This window comes from Corvus moneduloides, chromosome 1, assembly GCF_009650955.1.
Source record: "Corvus moneduloides isolate bCorMon1 chromosome 1, bCorMon1.pri, whole genome shotgun sequence".
In the NCBI taxonomy this organism is placed as follows: Eukaryota; Metazoa; Chordata; class Aves; order Passeriformes; family Corvidae; genus Corvus; species Corvus moneduloides.
The window spans coordinates 118,214,257-118,239,779 of NC_045476.1; the positions used below are offsets into that span (position 1 = coordinate 118,214,257).

Genomic DNA, 25,523 nt, shown 5'->3' on the forward strand with positions numbered 1-25,523 from the left:
GAATCCCCTTTGATTTCTTTGCCCCCCACAAAACTGTGCTCCTGCCATCCAAAATGAGGCCACGAGAGAGCTGTGCAGAACATCCTCTCTCCCGGAGCTCCACTACCTGTTGTTTTGAGCAGCTCTCCAGTTTATCTGGCATTCTCCCTCTCCACTGTGTCAGCAAGAGCACAGCCCATTGGAAGGGAGAAGTATGGCATGAGGAGGCTTTGCAGACGGTAAAGGCAGAAAATCTTCTTCCTCTGCTTCAGATATTCTTGCGGCCTCATGAATAAAGCACTATTTTTTCCCCAAAATTAATATGATACCTCTTTAGCAACAACCCCATTCTGCTTTGACTGCTTCCCTTCTGTGAACAAGGTGCATGGAACTGACTTCTTTGTGCCTGGAAGTAAACAAATGGACTTCTAGTTTAAACGAATAATTTCTTAAAGTCCATATTCTTTATGGTAATATTCATTAAGTTCTTCTATTATATAAGGTGCAAAGATCAAACTGGAAGTTGCACTCAAAGCAATGATAAGTTACCATTTTAATGATTCCTTATGTTGTGAGTAATTTATAAATCACTCGGTATCTTCTCAGCAAAGCTTGCCTTCTGTTTTTTAAATGTACCTTCTCGTATCCAACAAAGGGTTTCAGTGCAATAAGAATTTAGGTGTGTCTCCTAGCTTTTACCTGCAAGCAATTATGATGTTGTCAAGCGTTTCAGGTGAGACCAGCCCAGGATTTTGGGGTGGGGAAAGACACTCTGTTATACAGCATCTTCAGTTCTTCCCTCAGAGGGAGGCAGAGACACCTTGAAGGGCCGAGTATAAGGACATATACGGAGCGTCTTTCTAAATAGTCAAAAGAGCTGGGGGGGGGAGGGGTACAGGAACAGGCTTGTAACCACAACTCAGTTGGACTTGTTTCTGAGAAGTCAGATGCCATGGATTGGCTCCCTCACCGAACAGCTGCTTTTCTGTTCCTTTTGTTGGTAAGTCAGAATTTAAAATATTATTTGTAAATTCTGTGACTACAGTAGTTTGGTCTCAGCAGACGATTACATTTTACAGTGTAAACTATTCCCCAAAAATATCTTGTGAAATTTACCATAAAAATCAAAGCTCTGCTCATTCTAAACAGCCCCTCTGAACATTCTATAGAATTAAATTAGCTTTTCATTAAATACTGACAAATGTTTCTTTTTAGACTATTGGCAATCTGTTGATGTTCAAGATGTGACTTTCTATGTTTACGGTATGACTTTTCAGGCAATGTTTTCTGTGGCTACTATTTAGGGGTCACAATTATTAATAAAATGCTCGTCATTACAAAAAATTTAATGTTTGGATACAATTTGGTTCTGTGTCTTAACTTTTTTATCAGTTCAGGAAATATCTTTTTCTAAAATATTCAAATCTCTTTTTTCTAAACTCATTAGCAAGATTGTTTCAGAGCTGACCAAATCCTACAGCTATATTTGAGAGAAAAAAATGACAAAATTTAGTGAAGATCTCAGTTGAGAAAAAATCAAGACTTGGCCTATTATTTCACATTGCAAAGGGTTCCTGTGTTGTAGTGCATTAGTGTCTGAGCCGCCATGTGCTGAGCAAGTGAGTGCATGATGAAAGTGTTACTCTTTGGGTTTGTTTTTCTCACTGTAAAAGGAAAGTTGTGGCTATGGTCAAGTGGCATAGTTGTTCGATGTGCTCATCAAGGCATGGAAATTACCCAGAAGGGACTTAAAAGGACTATGGGTGCCCTACTGTTCCTGCAATCTGATTTTTGTGTGGATTAATTTTACTCATCTGTGCTGACCTTTTGAAATTAGGTAGAGGTTTAAGGCCCTGAAGATTGAGAAGAGTGAGATTTCTACTATAGTTATGCCCTGTGGTTTTCATGCAATTTTACGTTTTACACAGTGTATTAGTGAGGGTAAATGTTTGTTAACTTCTCATTACTGACTTTTCTAGAAATGTTGTAGTCTGAGAAAAAGTTTGTGTTATAGAATAAAAAATCCTAAAACCATTTGGAAAATGCAATCCATTAATTTTAGGTGACAGCTCTGCAATCAGTAAAGTAGAACTAACACAGAGTAGCTGCCAAGGAAACAAGGGCAAAACTTGGCAAAAGCAAGTTATGGTTCAGATAAGTTTCTGCTTGTTCAAGGCAGCACAGAGGTGTCTGAGACTGGCCTGTTGCACACCACACTCACACTTCCGGATTTTCATGTAGCACTAGTAACTACTCATTTTACTCAGTTACCTGGTGATGCACACTTCCAGTGTGTCGAGGTTCAAAAAGTTTGACTGTGTTGCATCTAAGATCTGTCCATTCAAAAGAGATTTTACTGCTTTACTCCTCTCAGCAACTCTGGAGCCATTTTCTTTCTTTCAGTGTATTATTGTTACAATTGTGAGTGATGGACGGTAGGTGTTGGGTGAGAAAAAAGGAGGGATTCTGAAAAATGCCATTGTGTTTTGATGACTATCAAATATTTGAACTTCTACAACCCAGAGGAAAGCCTTGTTCTCATTATGCGTTGCTCTGCCCAGCAATGCTCATGATGGCCTGTGCAGCTTAATAGCATCTTTCAGCACTTTATAGAAAGGTGGCAGACAAACTGTAGAGATCATTAAATTATAATGATAATGTAGAAATATAAATTATAAATTTATGTATCCAGTGTTAGTGTATTCTGAGAAAGGATTTTGACTTTCAGCTTGACTAATCTTTCATGAAAATCACCTGTCTGAATGGTGCATCTGGTTAGTATATTGTTAATAAGTTGCATCAAATAAAATTACCATGAAGTTATACATATTTTAGCACACTACTGCATTGTCAAAAAAAAAAAAAAAGGAAACTTACCAGCCCTGAAACAAATAATTTTCTCTATGGATTTCACCATTGGTGGGACTGATTCTGCAACCCTTGTTCATGTGACTTCAAAGGCATTATTCTCATGAGTAAGGGAGTTCTGTTTGTGATACCAGCACAGACACGTTTTATGGAAATAACCTGTTTGATCGGGTATGACTCTTCTCCTGCCAGCTATCATGTGACAGCCAATAATTTGAAATTCACCACATCTCTTATGCACTTTTGTCTGGATACATTTTCCCATGTGTTATCTATGCTTATTTTCCCCCCCCCCGGTTGTTAGGCTATGGTTACGCATCATACTAATAACTTGGTTGCACATAAAAATAGTCAGGAGCTAAATCCTCTCCATGTATATTCATATGAAACATCTGCCAGAATTGAATCAGGAACCTATAGGTTCTTCTGCCAAAAATTTTATTGTAGAAATAGAAACTAAAGCAATTCCAGATGCAGGAACTATCACCTAAGACTAGGTACTTAAGCCTGTAGTTTTACATTCCTGAGTAAAATGGCCGTTAAGCAAACATGCATTTGCAGCCAGAACACTCAAAGTCATATCAGAATTCAGATTTTATTGGGGAGGTTTATTAAGGGCACTTAGCATGACTAATTTGAAAAACTCAAATTTTAATGATAATGGCATACACCCTATATTGAAATTACTTTTCTGTTCATTTTTCTAATGGTTAAGCTCAGTTACTCTATGGAAATGCATTGTATCTACATACAATAAAAGATAACAATAGGACAACAGAAACAATCTCAGTGGAATCTTTCCCAAAGTGTTCAGTTCTTTGAATAAACTTATTTTAAAATAAATCAAACTTCAAAGTATATTCTTCAGCCTGACACGAGCATTGTCATAATTCCTGAATAATTCCTCTCACAACTGTTGAAATAGTAATGGGTTCTCCATCCTGGGTGAAATTCAAAGTATTGCTAACACAGGAAACACCTTACCTCCTCTGAATCAGAAAACAAAAGGCCAGAAAAATCATCTAGAAAATCTTCCCCTTTAAATTGGATGAAGTACATTCATTAGTGACATATGAAAAGGCAAAGTATAGAGAAAGAAAACCATGTTTCAATTAAAAAGTGATCAAATTGCATATTTTTAAAATATGAGTGTTTGTCTTACATTTGAACTCTGCTTCTCATTATTTCATATGCATTGATGTATCACTTTTTAAAGAGATGTAGAATGAATAAAGGGAAGGGTTCATTATTGCAACCCTTTTCTAGTCAGGGCTGTGGATGAGTAAGAAAGATGTAAAAGTCCCAAAATGCTGACAGTACCAGAGCTACCACTGCAGCCTGATGACTAACACAATACGTGTGAGTTCTCAGCACTCCTCCCATCCAGGCCAACAACAATGCCACTGTTGACTTCAAAGAGAGAGAAGCAGATCCCATATGAATAATGCTGGGAAGATGTTAAAGGCGTGTTCAGTCATTTAGATTTGAGTAGGTGGAGGAGGGAGGATTCCATAATTACATATGATATTGCTTGGTACTCAATTAATGATTAGTTAATTCTTGTTTGTAAATTGCTTTGAAGGTGCGAAGAACCATACACATCCTATGGCCCTAATTCTGTCTCCAGGTACATCAGAATAAATCCAGAATAACTCCAGTGTGGCTCTAAGTTGCCACTTTGGACACAAGGTCCAGGTATCACTACAATAAAAGACAAGCTTTCAGACAGACACTGTACAAATGACAGAAACCACAGACTTGTTTCCTGCCTGAACATCTCCCAACCCTAAAGAGAAACAGCTTGTGCAACCAGCCTATAGATTCTCTGCAGCTTCCTTTTTTCACAGTCTCTCAGAGACTAACAGGACAGCAAATCTTGGTATCATTCTGACCAGCTTGCCTACCCCAAGGTCCTCAGGATGCACCCCACACATTCCAGTGGCTCCTATTGCTTTAATTATTGTTTATCCCTGTGTCTATGGAAAGTACTGTACTTGGATACTGGTTTAGAAGGGAATTTTTTTAACTACCTAGAAATTTGCTGGAGTTAGCTGCTAGGAGACAGAACTTATCTTCTGGAAATAGCACTAGAAAAAAAATATTTGCATCCCAGAAAAAATATTAGAAACAGACAACTGGGTTAGGGGAAGCCTTCTAACTGCTGGTGACAGTGAAGAACTGGAAGGCATTAGCTGGGGAGGCAGAGGAACATCTATCCCTGGATCAAGTTGGATAAATGCAATTTCAAAATTGTTCAGGTGAACTAGACATCTTTGTCTGATGTCTGCCTGCCCTCCTTCCTATACAACAGCCATAACAGAGAGACATATCAAACACAGACATCAAGCTCATCAGATCAGCCATTTCAAATAATAACACAAACTGTACTAAGGACTCTGAATTCAAGATCTTCCATTACCAACAAGTAGCAGAATGGGGTTTTCCTTAGCTATCACAGGACAACTGTGGAAATACAGGGACTAAATTTACAATCCACAGCATCACCAATGGAGAAATTCCTGACATTCCCATTACAGGTGCTCAAAGACAAAGGATGAGACTGCAGTGTAAAATACGTATTTTTCACTGCTTGAAAACAGAACTCCCTATAGGCTGGAATCAAGAGGTTTATGAATATTCATGTCCTTAAGTAATAGAATTCTTTACAGGCATAATTCTTATTTCAGAAAAACTCAGAATAGTTTTTCAGAGTATGAGAGTGATGTGGTTGGGTGTGAGGTATTAGTCTCACTGTTAAGTAACAGACAGCAGACAAGATTCACTAACATTGCACTGGCAGGTGTATACCCATACTTTGCCAGGTCAAGACAATTGTGTGCATGCCAGAAGGGATTTCAGCCTAAGGGTGGAGAGGATTTCATTGTGCTCACCAAAGGAGGCCCTGCCTGTGGGATAGACTGATAAGAGATGTTCGATTAGTGTTATTTCTGGTGGACCTCATCACTCAGGTTCTCTAGTGTAGTTTGCCCCTTTGACTCTTCCATGTTCCCCAGGCTCCAAGGGGGATTATAAAAGAAGAGGACTGAGCTCCCACTGGGGCAAACAAACCCTGCTGTTCACATGGAGTCTGATATTGTCCCTTCTGAGATGAGAAATGGCTGCACATGAATTTGAATCCTATTCTGAAGCTGAAGATTTAAATAGTCATAAACTCAATGTCAATTAGAGGATGCATTGATGCTTTTAGCACAACATGAACATATTGTAGTGATTTTCCTGCAGAGTACTTTTCTTAACCATTTATGTCAATAGCTTGCTCAAACAAACAAGGAAAAAATCCTTACTCTGTGGAGTCCAATAAATTTCAAGCTATATGCACATCAAATGGGCAAATCCACAGTCTAAACTCCTTCATTCAGAAGCAGATTAGGGCATCTGTTGTAGGCCACGGTTTCAGGGAATGCTTTGGGCAAAACCAAATCATTGGAAACATTGTTTTGTAAATGACAGATGGTAAACTCTTGCAGCATAAAGGTAAATGGGGAAAAGAGAGAGAGAGGAAGGAGGTGAAACTGCTGTTCACTCTTCTGTTGCATGTAAGAAGTTGTCTTAACATGAAGTAAGTGGAAAACATTCTGTGTCCATGTTCCAGCCTTGCCAGTAAAACTCAATAAATTTGAAGTGAGGAAAGTCCCATGATGTAATGATAGCATAAAAGATTGTCACCGATTTTATCCAAGTGTAACTGACATAAAACCCCACAGATAAAACATATCAGATAAAAAGCAGCCAAACCAAACCAAAACAAAAATCTATTGGAAATTATAAGGAAGTGAAATACTCATATCTGCAGCCGTTAAAATTTGTTGAGAAAAGAGAAACACTGCAATACTTTTTGAGGCACCTGGATATTTTGTTTCTTCCAACGATGAATGAAACAAGCAGCCAGTCCTGCAAATCCCACATTCTTCACCTTTTATTGTCTGAAGAAAGCAGAAGAAGATCTTAAACCCGAAAGAGATGCTCTGAAGAAGTACATTCACCAAGCAAACTTCATTTTCACACCCTATTTAGGAATAAAGTTAATTAAACTGTGCCTTCTTTTAAATTGTGCTAATCAAGAAATTGAGGCTTCTCTCATTTAAATTTTAATTTTAAAGTAATTACATACTGCATCTGATCCTGCCACCTTTATTTACTCAAGACTAGTTGCATAGTTAGGTCTCAAATCAAAATCTACTGTACTCCAGGGAAATCTGCCTGAAAACTGCAGGTGGGTTTCCATCTTACATTAAATCTCTTCAATCTCACTGGGAAGTTCCAAGAATACATTTTCATTCTTTTTTGGTTAAATTACACAATTAAGTACTCCAGGTTTATTGTGGACTTAGTAAATAAGAAAAAAAATAACAAAAAAAGAATAAATTATTTGGGATAAATACTTCTCTAGTTTCCTAGACAGTTTGGTAACAACTCTTGCAACCACTTCCCTCTTCAGCTAAGGTGTTAAAAATCTGTGTGAAAGCTTTATTTTGATGAAGGTATAGCTTGAAAACTTCTCTGGTGTACCCATTCAAACTCAAAGTTCTGTCTTGAAAGACAGAATGGATTTTGAAGGTCTTAACTGTCAAGGAATTCAAGTGCTGGATATAGAAATAATTGAATTTCACCGAGTCATTTGTGGAAATCTTGTAGCTAATGTCTAGATAAGCTATTGCAATAGGCTTGAAGAAAAGTACTGCTCCAGGCCTGCAGTATAGCAATGTCTTACAGTCGGGTTTTGCTTGCTGCATTTTGCCTTGCATTTTTACATGACAATCTTATTATTGTTCTTGCAGGTACTCTTGGATTTCAGCACAGGATTTCATGTAGAGGTAATACATATTGCTTGAGAAACTGTTTTTCTGATTAATTTAAATGTAACAATGAAAAAAATCATTTGGAAAATACTGAACTAAGATGCTTCTGAACCTGAAGATTGAAAACATATTTAAATATTAAACAGCTGCAGGTAATAACCTGCTCACCCTCTCAAGAGAAACTCACCTAAATCTAAATGAGTATCTCATACAAATGAGTAATTTTAAAATAAACATGTACAGTCATAGAGTTTGGGACTCGCAGACGTAAAAAAGCACATGGTCTACAAAAATCTCTTTTCTCCTTACTGTTGGAAATTATAATTGTCTGTACTTATTTAAAATGGATTGAGGTCATATGATACTGGAACTCTCTGTCAAAGGTAAAAGAATGGGATGAAAACGGAACGGCAAGATGGAAAACCTTTAGAAGACAAAAACGTGAGTGGATCAAATTTGCTGCAGCTTGTAGAGAAGGAGAAGATAATTCCAAGAGGAATCCAATTGCCAGAGTAAGTAGAAAAAAACCCACAAGTATTCACTGACAAGGAAGTTCTTCCGAAGACAGGCTGATAAAAGCAGAGGGATGTAAAAATATATATGCTTAGAGTAGTCAAAGCAAGGAATGTAGAATAGAAGAAAGATGATGCAATCTTCCCAGCTCTGCTGAGACAGTCTCATAAAGTGAAGCTGTGTGGCTGCCGAGGAGTGACCGGAGGCTTCCTAGAACATTGCCATGAGTCTACTCCCCAGGCAGCTCTAACCAGTGTCTTTGTTCTAGATCATGACATTTTTCTTCTCTCTCTCTCCTCCTGAAAAACCCCTGAGCAGAAGTTCAAAGATAGTACATGACTTGTGGGAAACAGAAAAAAGAAAATATCCTTCTGTTCGCTCACCGTGACCATGCCCTTACGGAGGTCCAACCACAGTGCGACGCCCTTGGAGATTTCTCTCTCCACCTCCCTGACAGATTTAGGAGAAATAGAAAGCCTACCCAGCCCTTAAGGGGAGATGGATCTCTAGGTTAACGTTTTGTAAAAGACCCTTCTATTGATTCTGTGTCAACTTGTAATAAATGGTTGAGAAACTGAAGTTATATAGAATTTTTTACAGGAACTAAGAATAGGAGAAAAAACCCTGCAGGTGTCCTCAGTAAACTGGTATAAATTATTATTGTCTGTTACTGCAGATCCGATCAGATTGTGAAGAAGACAATCCAATCACATACAGCATCTCTGGAGTTGGAATTGATCGTGCACCCTATGGAATATTTGTTGTTAACCCAAGAACAGGAGAAATTAATATAACATCAGTAGTGGATAGAGAAATAACACCAGTTTTTGTTGTAAGTACTGTCTTTTTTTTTTTACCTTTATAATTATGGATCCAGGCTGGGGCAAAGAGAGCAAAAGACAGCAAATTCGTTTGTTTCAGATTGCTACTTTGCTTACTTACCTTTTGGTTTTAAAACAAGTAAATCTTTTTATTTAGATACGTTGCTTTGCTAAACACTCAGTGACGGGTGTAGATTTGGAACCACCTCTCGAACTTCGAGTCAGAGTTCTGGATATAAATGATAATGCTCCTGTATTTGCACAAACTGTATTTACAGGATCTGTTGAAGAGAGCAGCATGGACAGTAAGTAACTATGTTATGCCTTTTACAATATTGCTAGTGAACCTCACAGAATACAGTTAATATAAACCTGGGGTGCTCTTTCTGCTTTTCTTAGGCAATGACATATATTGGTCAGGGCCACTGCAGAGGAGGGAGCAGCAGATGCTTCTGCAAGTGCTCTTTGAGCCAGGGCCTGAGCTAATTGCTATAAATTAAACAGCAATGCTTCCTTCTCCCTTTCCTCCCACACGAGTGTTGAATGTTCCAGTTTCTAACCATACCATCATGCAAATTCCTTCAGATGTGAAAATGTAAAATAAATTATTTCATTCCTTCTCATTAGAATAAAAATATCATTACACTTATTTCCTTTGAGGGTATGTAAAACACATTTTTCCCCATTTTTCTCTTTCAAATATTTGTACTTGCAGCCTCTGTGTTTGTAGTTGCAGAGGATTATTACTAAATAATTCCATATTTAAACTATTAAAATGGCTCTTTTTTGCCAAAAGTACAGCAATCAACATTAGACATGCAAATAGCACTGAGGCAATGGTGCCTAACACTCATTTTCTTCTTTCTAGAAATTCTCATTTAAAGCTATGGAAATTTCTTATAGTAATGTCTACAAGCTCAGTACTTGCTGTATTTTCATATTCCCTATGGTGATTTAAAGAAGTTCAGTGAACATCTGCATTCCTTCTGACCTTGATTTTTAGTTCATTTAAAATCATTAACATTGTCAGAATCAGTATTACAAAACTAAACTTCTGGTTTTCTTTGTAAATGTCAAGGATTAGATAGTCTTCTATCATTTTCACACACTAAATTTTAGCACTGTCTTGATGAGTTGTTTGCAGGAACTCAAGAGATTTTCTATTGGGTTTTTTCTATTATTATTTTTTTTTTTTTTAGACACACTGGTGATGAAAATCATTGCAACAGATGCAGATGAACCTAACCACTTGAATTCTAAAATTGCCTTCAAGATAGAGAGTCAGGAACCTTCTGGTCCACCCATGTTCATTATGAATAAATACACAGGAGAACTCCATCTTGCAAATTATCTTGACAGAGAGGTAACATTTCCCCTTCCAAAGCTAAATAACATGATACATGGTGATGTAAATGTGCCATGAGAGTGAGAAAAAAAATAGAAGAGAAAGGTTGTGGTTTTTACAAATATTAATGGAGAAATGCATGGTTTCAATGTGTTACAATAAAATGTCTAAGTCCTGCATTAGGAAATAGTAGCAAGCATGAGTTATTTATAAGATGCACAGATGGTCTTCTAACATACCCATTTCTCTTTTTGTGACAGCAACATAGTAGCTACACTCTTGTTGTGAAGGCATCAGACCGGGATGGGGCTGCAGATGGAATGTCATCCGTTTGTAGCTGTAACGTGAAAGTTATTGATGTTAACGACAACTTTCCAACTCTTGCTCAAAGCTCTGTAAGTTTCCAATAACAAAAGCAGCAACACTGATTTAAAACCCTGTTTAAAAGCCCCGTTGATAACAGGGCCCTTACTAACCCATAGAGAACTTTCACAACTACATGGTCCACTGGAATAACATGGTTGCTCCCTTGAAGCAAGTTCAAAATACAATCCATGACTTGTGCACCAATTCTGGTAACATACACATAGGTTATTTTTGTATTCAGAGATGTCAATCCAGACACTGTCAGGACTGACTTCTTTGTATTCAGAGAAATCCTGTCATTCAGGTGCCCAGACCCCTGCAATACAGCCAGATTATGTAAATTAACCCAATTTTTGGAAGATCATTTCTTATGGAAAGCACAAATCCTTTTACTCTATGATGCCTCTGCCTTTGAGCTGATACAGTTTTTCAAATCTGTAACAATAATCACAATTTGCCCAGAAGACTTTTTTTTTATTGTATTGGCATGGTCTGTGCTTTTGAAAGAACAGCTTTCAAAAGAACCTCTTCAGACAGCTGTGTTTTCCTCACATTATATATATATTAATATTTGCTAATAGGTATTTATCTGTCATTTCAGTTTTCAGCAAGTATTTCAGAAAATTCACTCAGTTCAGAACTGCTACGAATACAAGCTCTGGATGCTGACGAAGAGTTTACAGACAATTGGTTAGCAGAGTTTTTCTTTATATCCGGTAATGAAGATAACTGTTTTGAAATTGTTACAGATCGAGCTACAAATCAAGGAATCCTTAGAGTAATTAAGGTATGGAAAAATACTGTGATTCAGCTCTTGAAATAGTCATCTTAAAATTTTAATTAATTGTAACAGAATTAAACAGGCAGTAAAAACACTGTCACTCAACCACTTAAAATAAAAAATATTTTTAAAATATTAAAGGAGCTTTTATGTACTATCTAGTTCTCTGTGGTTTACCTTTTAGGAGCTGGATTTTGAACATATCCGAACTCACTCACTGATGATTGGTGTCAGGAACGTAGCTGCCTTCCACCACTCTGTTGCACATGAGTACCAAATATTTGGAACACCCCTCACAGTAGAAGTGAAAAATTTGATTGAACCACCAAAATTTCATCCATCTTCAGTTGTGTTTTCCCTGGCAGAAGGTGCAAGAGCAAATTATGTTGTAGGAACGTACACAGCCATGGATGAGGACACTAGAACTATTGCATCAAACGTTGTGTAAGCTCTGCTCTGCTTAACTTCCTGGATGGAGTAATTCTTTTGAGATTTCAATAGGATGAGGAATAGGTATTTTAAAGGATGCTTTAAAAAACAATGTTTATTGATTAGCAATAGAAAAAATAGCAATAGAATAGTATTATATGGTATCATATTATATATTATATAGTATTATATTCTATATTATTATAGAATAGCATATAGCCCATTTTTTGTGCTATAATTGCTTTTCTTTCCTGACTACTTTCCTTAGCCTTATGTACAAGACAAAGAAAATATCATTTCTCTAACAGGCTGTAACTCGAATAAATTAGAACAGGGGGGGTTTCTTACTCAGCCTAAGAATGTGTTTTCTTGAAACTTTTGCTACAAATAGGGAATTCTTTAGTATCTTGAAAAAAGCAGGCAAAAAATCCCAATAATGGTCAATATTATCCAATCAGAATAGAAGATGTCACTACCAGTTCATTCTACAGTTAAAAAAATATTTACACTTATTTCTCTTGAAATCAACGATAATAAGTGAGACCATAATTTGCTTTACAGTGTATGTAGAAATAAATACAGCCTATTTAAAAATATTTGAAAAAAAATTCATAAAACAGAGAAATGTGTCAGCAAATACAAATGTATAGTGTTACAGGAAGGGCTGTGGATTTAAACATTGATGTCAACAATGGTTCTAGTTAAGGTTTACAGGATCAAAAAAAATTTTACTTTTGGACTATGATGCCACTTTCAAACTAAAATGGGCTTCTATGCATTTGCTTTATTCCTAATTACTTTTCTAGTCTACATCTTTTGGAGTCTGTGTGGATTTTGCTTGAACTGGGTGAAATGCAATAGGACTTAGCATAGCCTAAAGAAAAGTGTTCCAAAGTGCCAAGTTTCATCTGGAATATAAATATGTAACACCTATATTCATAGCATAATGCTGAGTATTTTCACTTCACCAAACACAGATATAGTATAGGACGTGATCCAGCTGCCTGGTTCAGAATCAATCAAAACACTGGTGAAATCACACTGAACAAAGTTATTAACCGGGATTCAGTCTATGTAGTCAATGGGCAGTACCAAGCAGAGGTCCTGGCTATCACCCGAGGTAAGAAAAGAGATTAAGTTTTGCAAAATAAACTCTTTCTGCTCCAGATTTCTCTCAGTGTTTTTCCTGTTTCTAGTTTTCCAACCCTAACTGCATTATTTATAGTGTCAGTATTCCCTCCTGACCACAAATATCTTATTTTTACAGGGGTTCCTCGATACACTGCTACTGGCACAGTTGTGCTTTCAATAGATGGCATCAATGCCAACTGCCCAACTATTAATACTGAAATGAGGAAAGTATGTATGCATTCCCCATCGGTGATTATCTCAGCAAAGCATAGGGATGGTGATCTCTATGCTACTCCCTTTACATTCAGCATACATGGTGAACCTCAGACTACATGGATTATCAGGCGAATAAATGGTAAATTAACCTACATTTTATAACAGAATAAATCACAGGAATAAGCTCTTATCTAAGATATCTGACTAGGATGTTATTTTATTAAAAAACAAAACACTTACTAGAATCTATTCAAATCTCAGTTAAATATGAATCTAAGAAGTTACTCCAAATTCGAACATATGCATGCATACATATATCTACAAATCATGTTACAACTAGAATCAGAATTATTACATGTGTTATCATTTAAAGGAAACTGAAAAATTACTGATAAAAATAGAGCAGCAAATCTGTACTTTGAGTATAACTATGACAAGAGCCTTTACTGGTCTAAACATAATGAGGTAAATCAAAAGGAGTAATTTGATACTTTTTTATTTCTATGTTATCTAAAAAATCGTAAGCATACGAAAAAACTCTCACATTTGTGTTAGAATATGAAGTGTATAGTTAGCAGAGCTTTACTTTTATGAGAGGCATATGAAAATGGCAAATTAAGATTACAACTTTTGTAATTTATTGTAGCAATCACACCTACTCCTATTTTAAAGAAAATTGGTTTAGTCAGTGTCCAGTGAAGCTATGCCAGTTTCCTTCAATAGGACATGACAAACTAATGAGTTCATCAAATCTCATGCATTACTAATTAACAGAATTTGCATAACTTACTGTTTACATAGAAGACTACATGAAATGGCAAATATCAGAATTGCGAGTATTCTTGAGTCTCCTACCTGTCCTCAACAGTTGCAAATATGTAGTTTTAAATATTCTAAACCTACTGAAAAACTTTTTGAAAAACATATATGAGCTCCTTGAGAGAGGAAAAAGAAATGCATAAAACTTTCAACTTTCATATTTACCATCGTGCAAATAAAATTCAGGAAAAGCAGCAGTGGAAATAAAAAATTTCACTTTCCCCTTTTGTATTTCTCAAGTGTAAAAGTGATAACTAGACTGATTTGGCTCAGGTTTTCCACAAAAAAACCCAGGCATAGATGACTATCATATGTTTCAGCTTTGCATAAGTACTCTAGATGCATAAGTAATTGAGGTGCTTAGAAAGGGAACAGTTTGTTTCATTCTGTTCTATGAATATAACACACAAGTAGTATAGATTTGTAGAACATTTAAGTCAATACATTCATCTAAATATTTTTCTCTTCTTTTTTTTTCCCCCTCCAAGATTCCTCTGCAGAACTAGTGGGCCAGAACATAGACTTTTACCTTTATAGGATCTATGTCGTTGTGAGAGATAACCAAGGCCGACGCTGCGCTAGACCACATATCATTCCTGTGCAAGCTTGCCAGTGTGATAGTCGGAATTACTGCACCAGTGGGGCCACAAGAATAATTATCATCGGTGGTGGTGGTGCTGGTGGCGGTGGTGGTGGCGCTGGTGGTGGTGGTGGAAGTACTGGTGGTGGTGGTGGTGGCACTGGTGGAGGAGGCCGGGAAGAGGGAGGACAACAAGGTGGTGGTGATTATGGTGGTCAGACTAGACCTGGAGGAGATTTTGAGGACCACACAGACTGGCAGGGTTATACTGATGGATACGATGGAGGTGAGGACGGATATACTGCCTCCACTGATGACGGCTATGCTGGAAATGAAAATTATGGCAGAGACTACCAATCAAATACCACGCTTAGCGGTGCTGCCATTGGCCTGATGTTTCTTGGTGGATTAATATTTGTTTGTAAGTATAAAATTAAGAAAACAATTTTATTACTTTTCTAAATAGTGTAAATAGAATTTTTAATTCGTCTAAAGACGAATTTTTAATTTGTCTAAAATGAGGTTGCTTTTTCAGTTGACTGTTAATCCATGGGCTTGTATTGGCCATTTGACAGAGAAAAAAATGGTCTTTAAAATTAAAAGAATTTCTATATATTTTATGTTATACATACCTACATTTTTCATTCAAAATTAACCATTTCCTTTCTAAGACCTGTTATCGAATTCTTAGACAGAGCTATCCTGTCACTTACATTTTGCAGTTTGTACTTCCATTACACTACTAGAAGAAATGTGCAACTATCAGCTCCAAATTGGGTATGAAAGGATCTAAAGAACAAGATTCCTTTGAACTCAAAGCCAGATTTCAGTAGTGGAACAGTAAATCATCTCAGATTTTGAAACTTTTGGCTACTCCTTCCAAACATTGCATCTAATAAAAAACAAGTCGCATTTATGATAACAGGATCAAAACAGAACATTAATTCATTTGTCCTAGCATTCATAAAGAATTATGAGCTTCATGGATTCAAGTTAGAATTTATATAAGCAATTATTTCTCAGACCACCACAATCATAGGTGATCAACCTTCTTTCATGGCCTGGGCATCAAGTAATCAACATCCAAAATTTCCCATTGAAGAAATACTGACTACAAAACTTGAGGAAACTGAGGGGTTTTCCACTGATTTTTTGAGGAGGGGTGTTTTGTTTGGGTTTTGATCTTTGTTTAGTAGGAACAAACAAACACAAAATCTTGAAGCTTCAAAAGGCTGTTCAGTTTGTAGTCCCCAGATGGTTTATCTTACAGGACAGACTGTCTCTGCCTTTGGAAATCTCCCCTGGTAGCCTGGAGTAAATATGTCCTTAGTCATGCAGCATGAGGCAGCACTTTGTACATGGTATAGCCCCTTCCCATTTTCATTTCACTTTGATGTTCAAGTAATCAGAGGGCTGGAGCAACTCTCCTATGAAGACAGGCTGAGAGAGTTGGGACTGTTCAGCCTGGAGAAGAGAAGGTTCCAAAGGAAACCTTCCAGCACCTAAAGGGGGACTGAAAAAGACCTGGAGAGGGACTTTTTACAAGGGCAGGTAGTGCCAGGACAAGGAGCAATGGATTTAAACTGAAAGAGAGTAAGTTTAGGAAGAAATTCTTTACTGTGAGGGTGATGAGACAGGGGCACATATTGCCCAGAGAAGTTGTGGATGCCCTATGCCTGGAAGCGTTCAAGGCTGGGCTGGATGGGTCTTTGAGCAACCTGGTAAGTGGAAAGTGTCACTGTCCATGGCAGAGAGGTTGGAACGAAATGGTGTTTAAGATTCCTTCCAACCCAAGCCATTCTATGATTCTATGAATTAATATTGCATTGCCTTTCTAAAATAAGCAGTGTTTTTGATGCTGGCCATTACAGCATTCTGCAATTTCCAGCACTGAGTTCTTTAAACTACTAAGTATAATACCGCACTCTGGGAAACTTGACTCACTCTACATAAACATTTGTTGAAACTAGGGCTTGGGATTTGCCCCTACTGCGTTTTCAAATCAAACATTATGCATACGTGATGTGAAAATTGCAACTGGAGCCTTAGCCAAAGATCACTGTAGTGGGTGGATTCTCCACTGATTCGTATATTTCTGTTATTACTAACGTGTATTACTTTTCAATTACTATACTTGAAGAGACAAATGTATGCTTATATATCAGGGAAGAATAGCACTGAATGCTATACATAGCAAGACTTGTCCTGTTTGTTTAATTTTCATATGTACGCAATTTATATTGGTTCAGCTGAGATAGATCAAAGTCTATTCCCAGGTGCACAAGCATAAATTTGGAGTAACAGCCCCACCCACCCCTGTGTTGCTCTGCTATAACTAAAGGTACAAATTATTCTGAATTTCTAAATACATGCATCCCCATAAGCAGCTAATGATTCTGAAAGCCAGACTTACAGGCTGCTTGGTTAGAAACATTTTAAAGGCATATTTTCAAAAGTTCATCAGCACCTGCCCTCTGGGGAAAGCAGCTATTTCTGTACTAAATAAGATGTACTAAATCCTTGTTTCCTGTTCCTTTGCTGTTAAGTGATACCAATTTTGATGTCAATGAGCGACTGTTGTGGCTGTGGACCTGGCGCTGCAGGTGGAGTTGGAACTGGATTTGAACCTGTACCTGAATGCACAGAAGGGGCAATTCATCCATGGGGAATAGAAGGTGCACAGCCTGAAGACAGGGTCAGTACATCCCATGTTTCTAAAATCAGAAGAAATTCATATTTAGAGAGAAGGCTGCATTTGACTATAGTAGCACTGTGTCATCTAAAACAAGTCTAGCATTGTCAATAATTGCCAGGCAGATATGACAGGTGATTCTTAATTACATTCACTGATGGAGTTTATGTGTTTAAAGTTGTGCTCAGTTAGCTTGGCACAACAGCTTGGTGTTACTATTCCTTATGTTCACTTACAATGAAACAATAACTAACAAGCTTCTTCAGCGCAAGTTTAGGAGAAGGGAACACAAATCATCTTCACTGATCATTGTTCGTGTTGACAAGGAAAAACCTTGTAGTCTCTTTTTTGTTTCGTTTTGTTTGTTAATGGAGATGGTGATAATGAATAACTGTCATTAACAGTTTGGACTGCTAATTCCTTAACATAATTCACAAAGTCTTGTTCTTCATATGGGAATTTCAAGGTAATCATTCAAGGAGTCAAAATGTTGTTTTCCAGGATGTCTCGCACATTCTTGCCCCAACAACAGCAGCAGGAGGTGATTTTGGTGAACCTTCTGGTAAGCAGATCCTTAAATCTTTTATTTTATGCTGTCATAAATCTATCTTTCAGAACCTCATGCCTTCTGATCCATGAAGTCCTTTGGTTTCCTAACTATAACCCAACTCTTCCAATCTTACATCTGCACATAGTCAAACTAATGCTGGTAGGACCTCCAGTATGAATTAAGAATCTGGGGTTTGAGCTTTTGAGCAGATTCATTTCAGCAAACTACACTTACTTTGAAATATCTGCCAAGGCTTTCAAATCCCAGGCATTTTTTTTTATCAGTGCAGCTACTGAATGGAGGGTCTTTTCAAGACACCAGAAATCAATCTTGAGCCAGAATAAGAATATTTCTTTCATAACTTGGGTAAAAGGTTCAGTTCTTCCCAGATTCCCGGCTCTGCTTCCCATAAGGGAGCACGTCAAATAGCTAGTTAATTACTGACTGTCTAGGTGTGTTAACCTAGACAAGCTGGAACATAGCACAGTAAATTTATGCTTCTGAGATAAGGTTCCTCTAGGAAGTCAGTGATCATAGTGAATAAGCCAAGCTGTGCAGTGCCACTTTCTCCCCAATTCCTTACTTCAGAAGAGGAAGGAAGCATGCTGGCACAGATCCATTTTCACTAGCTTCTGACAGGAAGAAATGTTACTCTGCGAGACAACTTCTCTGCTGACTACTATACAAAAATGTTCTCATATTTCTCATTTCATAAAAAGGAAAAAAATATATAATTTAGCCTGTTTCCTAGTGTAACCATAGTCAAGGTTACTGTACGCAATTCTTTTATTATAATATGTGCTGATAATTAAGAAAACTATTTCCTTATTATCATGTATTAAAAAAATCTGGAGAAGATAAAATCCTGTAAGTATTACTTTATAACTTATTGTAAAGACCATTTTCATTCTGGATTTTAAACTGGTGGTTATTATGATCCATTGTTGTTCTCCCCTAAAAAATCTCACTACTAGAAAATGTGAAAGGAGTTACAAAACTCTTTATTTTCTAGGATTTACAAAACTCTTTATTTTCTAAGTGTGTAAGGGAAAAAAATTTCTATGCTTATGTGATCATAAATATGCATTTATGTATTTTCATAAATATCCATAATTATCTGATTTTCTAACACAAATCCCATGACAGCATATATATACACTAGACAGAATAATCTTTCCAGCCAATAATAGAAGTAAATCACTGATTTTCTAAAACACATGTGCACATGCTGCCTAGCCAGGAATAAAATCAAAGGCTTAGGTATCAGTTAATATGTATGTAATTATTACTGCAGTTTAAATGTTTGGTACCTATGCACGTACCTGTGACTGAAATTGATTTAAAATACCATCAGAAACTCAGCAGTTTCCTTACAGCATTTATAAAAGCAACTGAAAAATTGTGTGTACATTTTCACAAAGCACAGGAAGGATAACTTTTTCTGTTTTCAGAAATATATAATAACACATATGGAGGAGGAGGAGTAGTAGCTTCTGGTGTTGAAGAAACTACAGGGGTTGGCTACGGCACTGGTACAGGCTACGGAACAGCTGGAGGAATTTCTGGAACAGGGGAAGCAAAAGGGTCAATTGGAGGAACAATAAAAGAGTATCGAGAAGGAGGAGTGAACATGGCCTTCTTAGACAACTATTTCTCTGAGGTAATTAGTTGTTTTCTTTGAGTTACATCTGTGAGCATACTTTCTGTTAGATTCTCCTCCACAGGTTACATGGTGGAAATCCAAATTAATTCTACTCAAATTGAAACTTCCATTATATAATTCTGCTGTGAGAGCAAAGTTGACCACACTGACAGGAAGTTACAACACTAGTAGTAGTACTGTCTTAGAGCTGCTGCCATAGTAGATTGATTACTCAACAGTCTTATTGTAAAATTTTTTTAAATTACAAATTTTGTAAATTTGTACACTGCAGGTATGACTAGGAAGCAATTAAATGATTTCAGCTTCATAAGTAGCAACCAAATTTATGTATTTTCCACCTGTTTCAGTGTATAAATATATAATATCTTCGTGAAATTGTTCCCTCCTACTTCCTGTACAGCTTGTTTGATGAAGTCATTTTAATCCTTAAAGAACTTTAAACATCCATTCTTCCTTATTTTTGTTGCCCTTTCTGCTCCCTAAAAGACTTGTGAACTGCCAGTGACACTGATATGCAGTTTTTTCAATTGGCAACACCTTAATTAGTCTTTACATATGGGATTAAAAAAATAGTATGGAATTTACATGATTAATGGTTTCATGGGCTATATTTTTATTCATATGCATGAACTGTGAGGCATAAATATTATAATTGCCTGTCACCAAAATATCAATTAAGATATAAGGATTGCTATATTTCAAAATCTAAACAAGGTTTAGTAGAGGAGAGAACAGAGCAGTCTGTTCTCTCCTCCACTGACATCCTGAGCATGGATTTCTCCCAGACTGCAATCTTCCTGCCTTCGCCTGGAGCCCTATGTATTAATTGTCTGCTGGCCATAGGCCTCCACATATTACTCCTGTTATCCTCCTGGACCATCTCAATCCCCAAACTCTCTGACTCTCCCTCCCAGGCCTCCCCTTCCACCCTTTCCTGCTTCCTTCAACCTCATGCTGCACTTGTTTTAAATTCTCCTCTTTCCTGCCTGATCTCTCTGTAATGACCACTCCAGGACCCCCAACATCATCTCCAGCTGGCGATTTCCTTCTTCCTCAAAATGGACTACCCTCTGCACTCACCAAGTCTCCCTCACTGTGACCATCTTCCATCCCATCTCCTCAATCCTGGTCTCTCCACTGCTCCCCTCGCCACCCTGCTCCACTCCTCTTCCTACCATTTTGTTCAGAAACTGCTGCCCAAAGAAGGCATCTCTTTGCCTGTCCCTTTTGCCCCACAGACAGAACCACTGGTGACAGACCAAATTTGAGATGCTACATGCTGGCAGAAACAAGAATAAAACACAGTAATATTTTAATGAAGTTATTTCAAGGTTAAAAAATGTTGATGGTATAGTCTGTCCTGTTGATGTCCTATGTTTCAAGTTAGCTGGGCCTTACTGTGGTTAGGGAAACTTTACTGTGGTTTGAGTATTCATGGTTAAAAACCTGACGAAATGAATTCTGTTCTTCTGTTCTTTTTTTTTTCTTTTCTTTTTTTTTGTTTTTGCAAACTACAGAAAGCATTTGTGTATGCAGATGAAGATGAAGGTCGGCCAGCAAATGACTGCCTATTAATTTATGATCATGAAGGAGTTGGTACTCCTGTTGGCTCCGTGGGTTGCTGCAGCTTTATTGGAGAAGATACAGATGAAACGTATTTGGATACATTAGGACCAAAATTTAAGACCCTAGCAGAGATCTGTCTGGGCAAAGAGATTGAACCTTTCCCTGATGTCAACCCACCCTGGCCAGGCGTCAACGTTGCCTTCCCCAGCCCTGAGAGTGATCTAAACCTCCCGCCACCTGGTACCACCATCGTTGTCAATGGAAGTGCACCTATGCCTGCCCCAGTTGGCACTACAACAGTTGTTACCGAAAACACCTACACATCTGGTGCAACCATACAGCCCCCAAGGCCTATGCCGGATCCCTTGCTCCACGGCAACATGACAGTGACCGAGACCTACACCTCCAGCTCCCCCTCTTTTTCCGTTGACCCTCTGCGCGCATCCAACGTCGTTGTGACAGAGAGGGTTGTCGGGCCTGCGTCTGCCTCTGATTTGCGTGGCATGCTAGATATCCCCGATCTCACAGAGGGCTCCAACGTTATCGTCACGGAAAGAGTCATTGCACCTAACTCACGACTTCCGGCATCTCTCAGCATTCCTGATTTGGTAGATGGGTCAAACGTGGTAGTGACAGAAAGGGTGTTCAGGCCTGCCTCCGGAATGCCGGGCAGCCTAATAAATATTCCCTCAGAGTTATCGAATGCCCACAATGTGGTGGTCACCGAGAGAGTAGTTTCAGGGTCTGGGATGAGCAGCCTGGGAGGAACAAGTCTAGGGGGAGCAAATCTGGGCGGCCTGAGCAGCACGGGTCAGATGCTCAGTGCTGACTGTCACCTTGGCCAGGGAATGGGCACAGCGTCTCCAGGCACCTCCCGGAGGCGAGTGACAAAGTACAGCACCGTGCAGTACTCCAGTCAGTAAGGCCTCTGCCGGCACCCCTTCCTGCTGAAATCGCCATTTGCACCGACACTCATTAGCTGCCACCCATCAAGAATATTGTTATTATTTATAACTAAGAAATAGCGCTAAAATTTCAGGGATTCCTACTTATGTGAGGATCTCCGAAGGGTGCCCCATTTTGAGGTCAAGTAGAAGTTAGCTTTAAATTTATTTCTTTCTCTCCACCTAGCACTGCAAGTGTATAAACAGACTCTAGTATTTTTGGAGAGATTTCTGATGACCGAGGAGATCAGTGAGAGGGGATCCTTGCGTGCACACAGTTCCAGCATGAATTAATGTTGTACAAAAGCATGTTAAAATACTGTGCAGCTGAGCGATCTCTCACAATGAGCAGATTTTGGTTAATAGGCCCTCACTGACAAGAGAGGAAAAGAATGTAGTTAATAATTAGTCAACTCAAGACTAAATAAGCACTTTCAAATGCGTCATTTTACTTTGCATGTAATTCAAGAAGCGCTACAAAACAGCACTTTCAACCATTTCTCCCATCACCAACAATAGTTATAAATAATAATTATATAAACATAATACACTTCCATTGCTTTCTGAAGTTCTCAGTAAACAAACACTCTGCCACAGCCTGCCATGCTGTTACTGTCATGGTGAGGAGCATGACCAGCGATTCGTCACAGCTGGTGCTGCCACGTTGACACTGTCACCCAGGAAGATGTTGGCTTCATCCTTTCTCCATTGCTTACAGCTTTGCTTAAATCTAAAAGGACTTCAATGACAACCAGGAACTCTTAGTCAGATTTTTGTGCCAAACTATGACTCCCATTTAAATTGCCAGTGTCAGGTTATATTAAGAGGGCTATAATACACCATGCCAATTCTCGTTTCAAATACTGATAAGAAAAGAAAATCTTAGAAGCTTTGTGATATGAAGAGGCAATAGCAAGTATTGTATTACTGACACTGGTAGCTGAAGTCTTCCTGAAAAGAAAAAAACACTTGGAAGCAATATAGATTTGCTAATAAGCAATGTAGAGAATTTTTATTTCATATGTCAATGTATTTTGCATTGATATTTTGAAAGTTTATTTGAATGTATTAATTGAAAAAGTCTTTATGAGTCTATAAACTTAATTAAATCTGGCTTTTATTTTCCAACAAAAACAGCTCTACTTGACTCTGTTACTCTAATAATACCTTAACGTGTCTTAAAATATGATCTGAAGGAACAAAATACTGAAATATAACTTCTATCTCATTTTACTTCTGTATCATATGTATAGTAACCATAGCATAACCAATATTGCTTCAGTGTAAATAAAATAGAGTTATAGGGAGGAACTAGGTTTTTTTTGCTAGACCACCAAATCAGTAGTTTTCCCGCAAATTTTGCTTCTTTGGCTTTGACAGACAGGTTAGTGAAAAGTTTAAGAGTTGTCTGTGAACCTTCCACTCTATAAAATGGAAAAGAAACTTTCAATTGTGTATCCAGACTAACTTACCTCAGAAGAAATGGGTGACAGGTTTCTGAGTCTGATATCAAGAAAAGGTTTTTTTAAAGATGTCTTTGGAAATGCAGCTAGATCTGCTGTCAACAACAGCCCGCAGTGCCTCCTGAGTCAATGTCACTGCCATTAACATGAGTAATCCCCAGGAGTCATGACCAAATCCAAGGCTACCTCCAGAAAAGGTCCTTTCCATAGCTTCAGGTTCTTTTCTACAGCAGCTGAGCATGCCAGATGCTCTCCCCATAAAATCTGATGTATTGCTGGTTTTGCTTCTTTCTGTAGCCTTGATTATCTTAAGTGTCACTAAAATTGCGTTGACTTCAAAGGGATTAGTCTTTCCTATAAGTTATGTACCAACTGTAATTGTGGTTCCTGGAACCGTTCTTTAAAGAAGGAAAATAGGTACCAATATATAAAGCTGTATCCTTTCATATCTGGAGAATTTGTGCAGAAATTCACTAAAATGCTGACAAACTCCCTTTTATTTTGCTAACCATCTGTTTACATTAAGAAAACCAAATATTTTAAATATATATGACTATCTGGATATATAAATAGCCTATGCAATATAGCCAAAGCCCACAAAAAAAATATTTTAATGTAAAAAAAAAAAAAAAGTCTTGTGTAAATATTTCTATAATCATCTTAAGAAAATCAGAAATATTTTTCTGAATTGTGTTCAAAGTAATGAAACTAATCTTCAGGAGCATGTGCTGAATTCCTTGAACAGGAATGCTGTGTGAAGTGTGAGTGTCTGAACTATGGTCTCTTGCATGTCTAGAAATAGGGGAAGAATGAGTAGAAAAAAAACTAGGGAAATAGAAAACTAATAGAAAAATAGAGAAAAAAATGTTGTTTCAAAGGACATTTTGGTTATGTGGTGGTTGTCTACTCATAGTACTATCTTTTACCAACTTTTTAATTATCAATTATTATGTAATACAATTTCTTTAAATATTTCTAGCATCTTTTAATATTGGTTTCTCACATCAAACAGCAACTGCATTATCCCCCAATGCATTTCCAGTGCACTTCTGAATATTAATTCCTATTGATGTGTAATTTTTACAAACTTCCTAAAAATTGTTTTCTTTGTGAATTGAGGATTTTTTTAGGTTACTACAAATTGTGGAAGAAAAAAATGTGTTTGAAGATGTGAACAAATACTTGGTTCATTAAAAATTCTGTGCAAATTCTTTTTCCAGCCTTATTGGTAAAAAAAATAACATATAGTTTAATTCTGACCAGCAGAAATTAGTTTTGTTTCTTTTCTTCCAGTAGTAGTTTAGAAGCCTGTTTGCTGTCTTACCTTTAATCATATTGTTTAATAATGAAGTAGGAATGGTTTTCAGGGAAGAAAGACAGTAGTGATATCAATTCTGCTCTAAACCGTTCAAGAAAAATGTTCTTACTCAAGAGTCAGCAGCATGCAACACCAAGTGTATCGCTTTCTTTTGTTTTTTTAACTCGGGTTAATTTGGGAGTAGGATCCTACAGTTTTAAACAGGCTCTTTGAGACCTTAGCACAATGACAAGTATACTGACATGGAAGAAAACAGAGCCACAAGCTGAGGGTCTCGTTAGATTTCTATCTTAGGAACACTGTCTCAATTTGAACCGCAAGTTTCAATACTTTTTGCTCTGTCCTAAGACTGTGGTAATAAATAACACTTTTAAACTGTTGTGAGCAGCGCTTACTATGCACAATATGAAAAGACCACACAATCTAAGCAACAATTTTTTTAAAACTCTGCTGTTTTGCTTGAATTAACTTAACTGCATAATTCAAATCCTCCACACTATTGAGTCACCAAATGCATCATTTTAATTTCATTTAAAATATAAGTAATATTACTGTGGGCTTGTGTTTTCATAAATAAAAATATTAGAGATTTGTTTGTAATAATTTCTGAATGGCACCGAAAAAATACAATAAATGATCATTTGGAACATCATGTTTTA

At 37.4% G+C, this 25,523-nt stretch overlaps 1 protein-coding gene across 1 annotated transcript; it reads left to right on the plus strand.

Annotated features, from left to right (window-relative positions):
* The first annotated feature begins 769 nt into the window (after window positions 1–769).
* Window positions 770–25,523, plus strand: LOC116451074 (desmoglein-1-like). Its single transcript, XM_032124210.1, has 16 exons — window positions 770–979; window positions 7,647–7,682; window positions 8,051–8,179; window positions 8,857–9,012; window positions 9,159–9,306; window positions 10,201–10,364; window positions 10,607–10,741; window positions 11,314–11,499; window positions 11,678–11,937; window positions 12,900–13,042; window positions 13,190–13,408; window positions 14,577–15,089; window positions 17,215–17,363; window positions 17,862–17,922; window positions 19,362–19,570; window positions 21,091–25,523. The coding sequence occupies exons 1-16, from the start codon at window positions 932–934 to the stop codon at window positions 22,060–22,062; spliced, it is 3,528 nt and encodes a 1,175-aa protein (XP_031980101.1). The 5' UTR covers window positions 770–931; the 3' UTR covers window positions 22,063–25,523.

Excerpts from the sequence above, each read along its gene's own strand:
- LOC116451074 (XM_032124210.1), top strand. The coding sequence starts at position 932 with ATGGATTGGCTCCCTCACCGAACAGCTGCTTTTCTGTTCCTTTTGTTG. Across the intron at positions 10,365-10,606 it reads CAAATTATCTTGACAGAGAG|CAACATAGTAGCTACACTCT; the intron begins GTAACATTTCCC and ends TTTTTGTGACAG. Across the intron at positions 13,409-14,576 it reads GATTATCAGGCGAATAAATG|ATTCCTCTGCAGAACTAGTG; the intron begins GTAAATTAACCT and ends TCCCCCTCCAAG.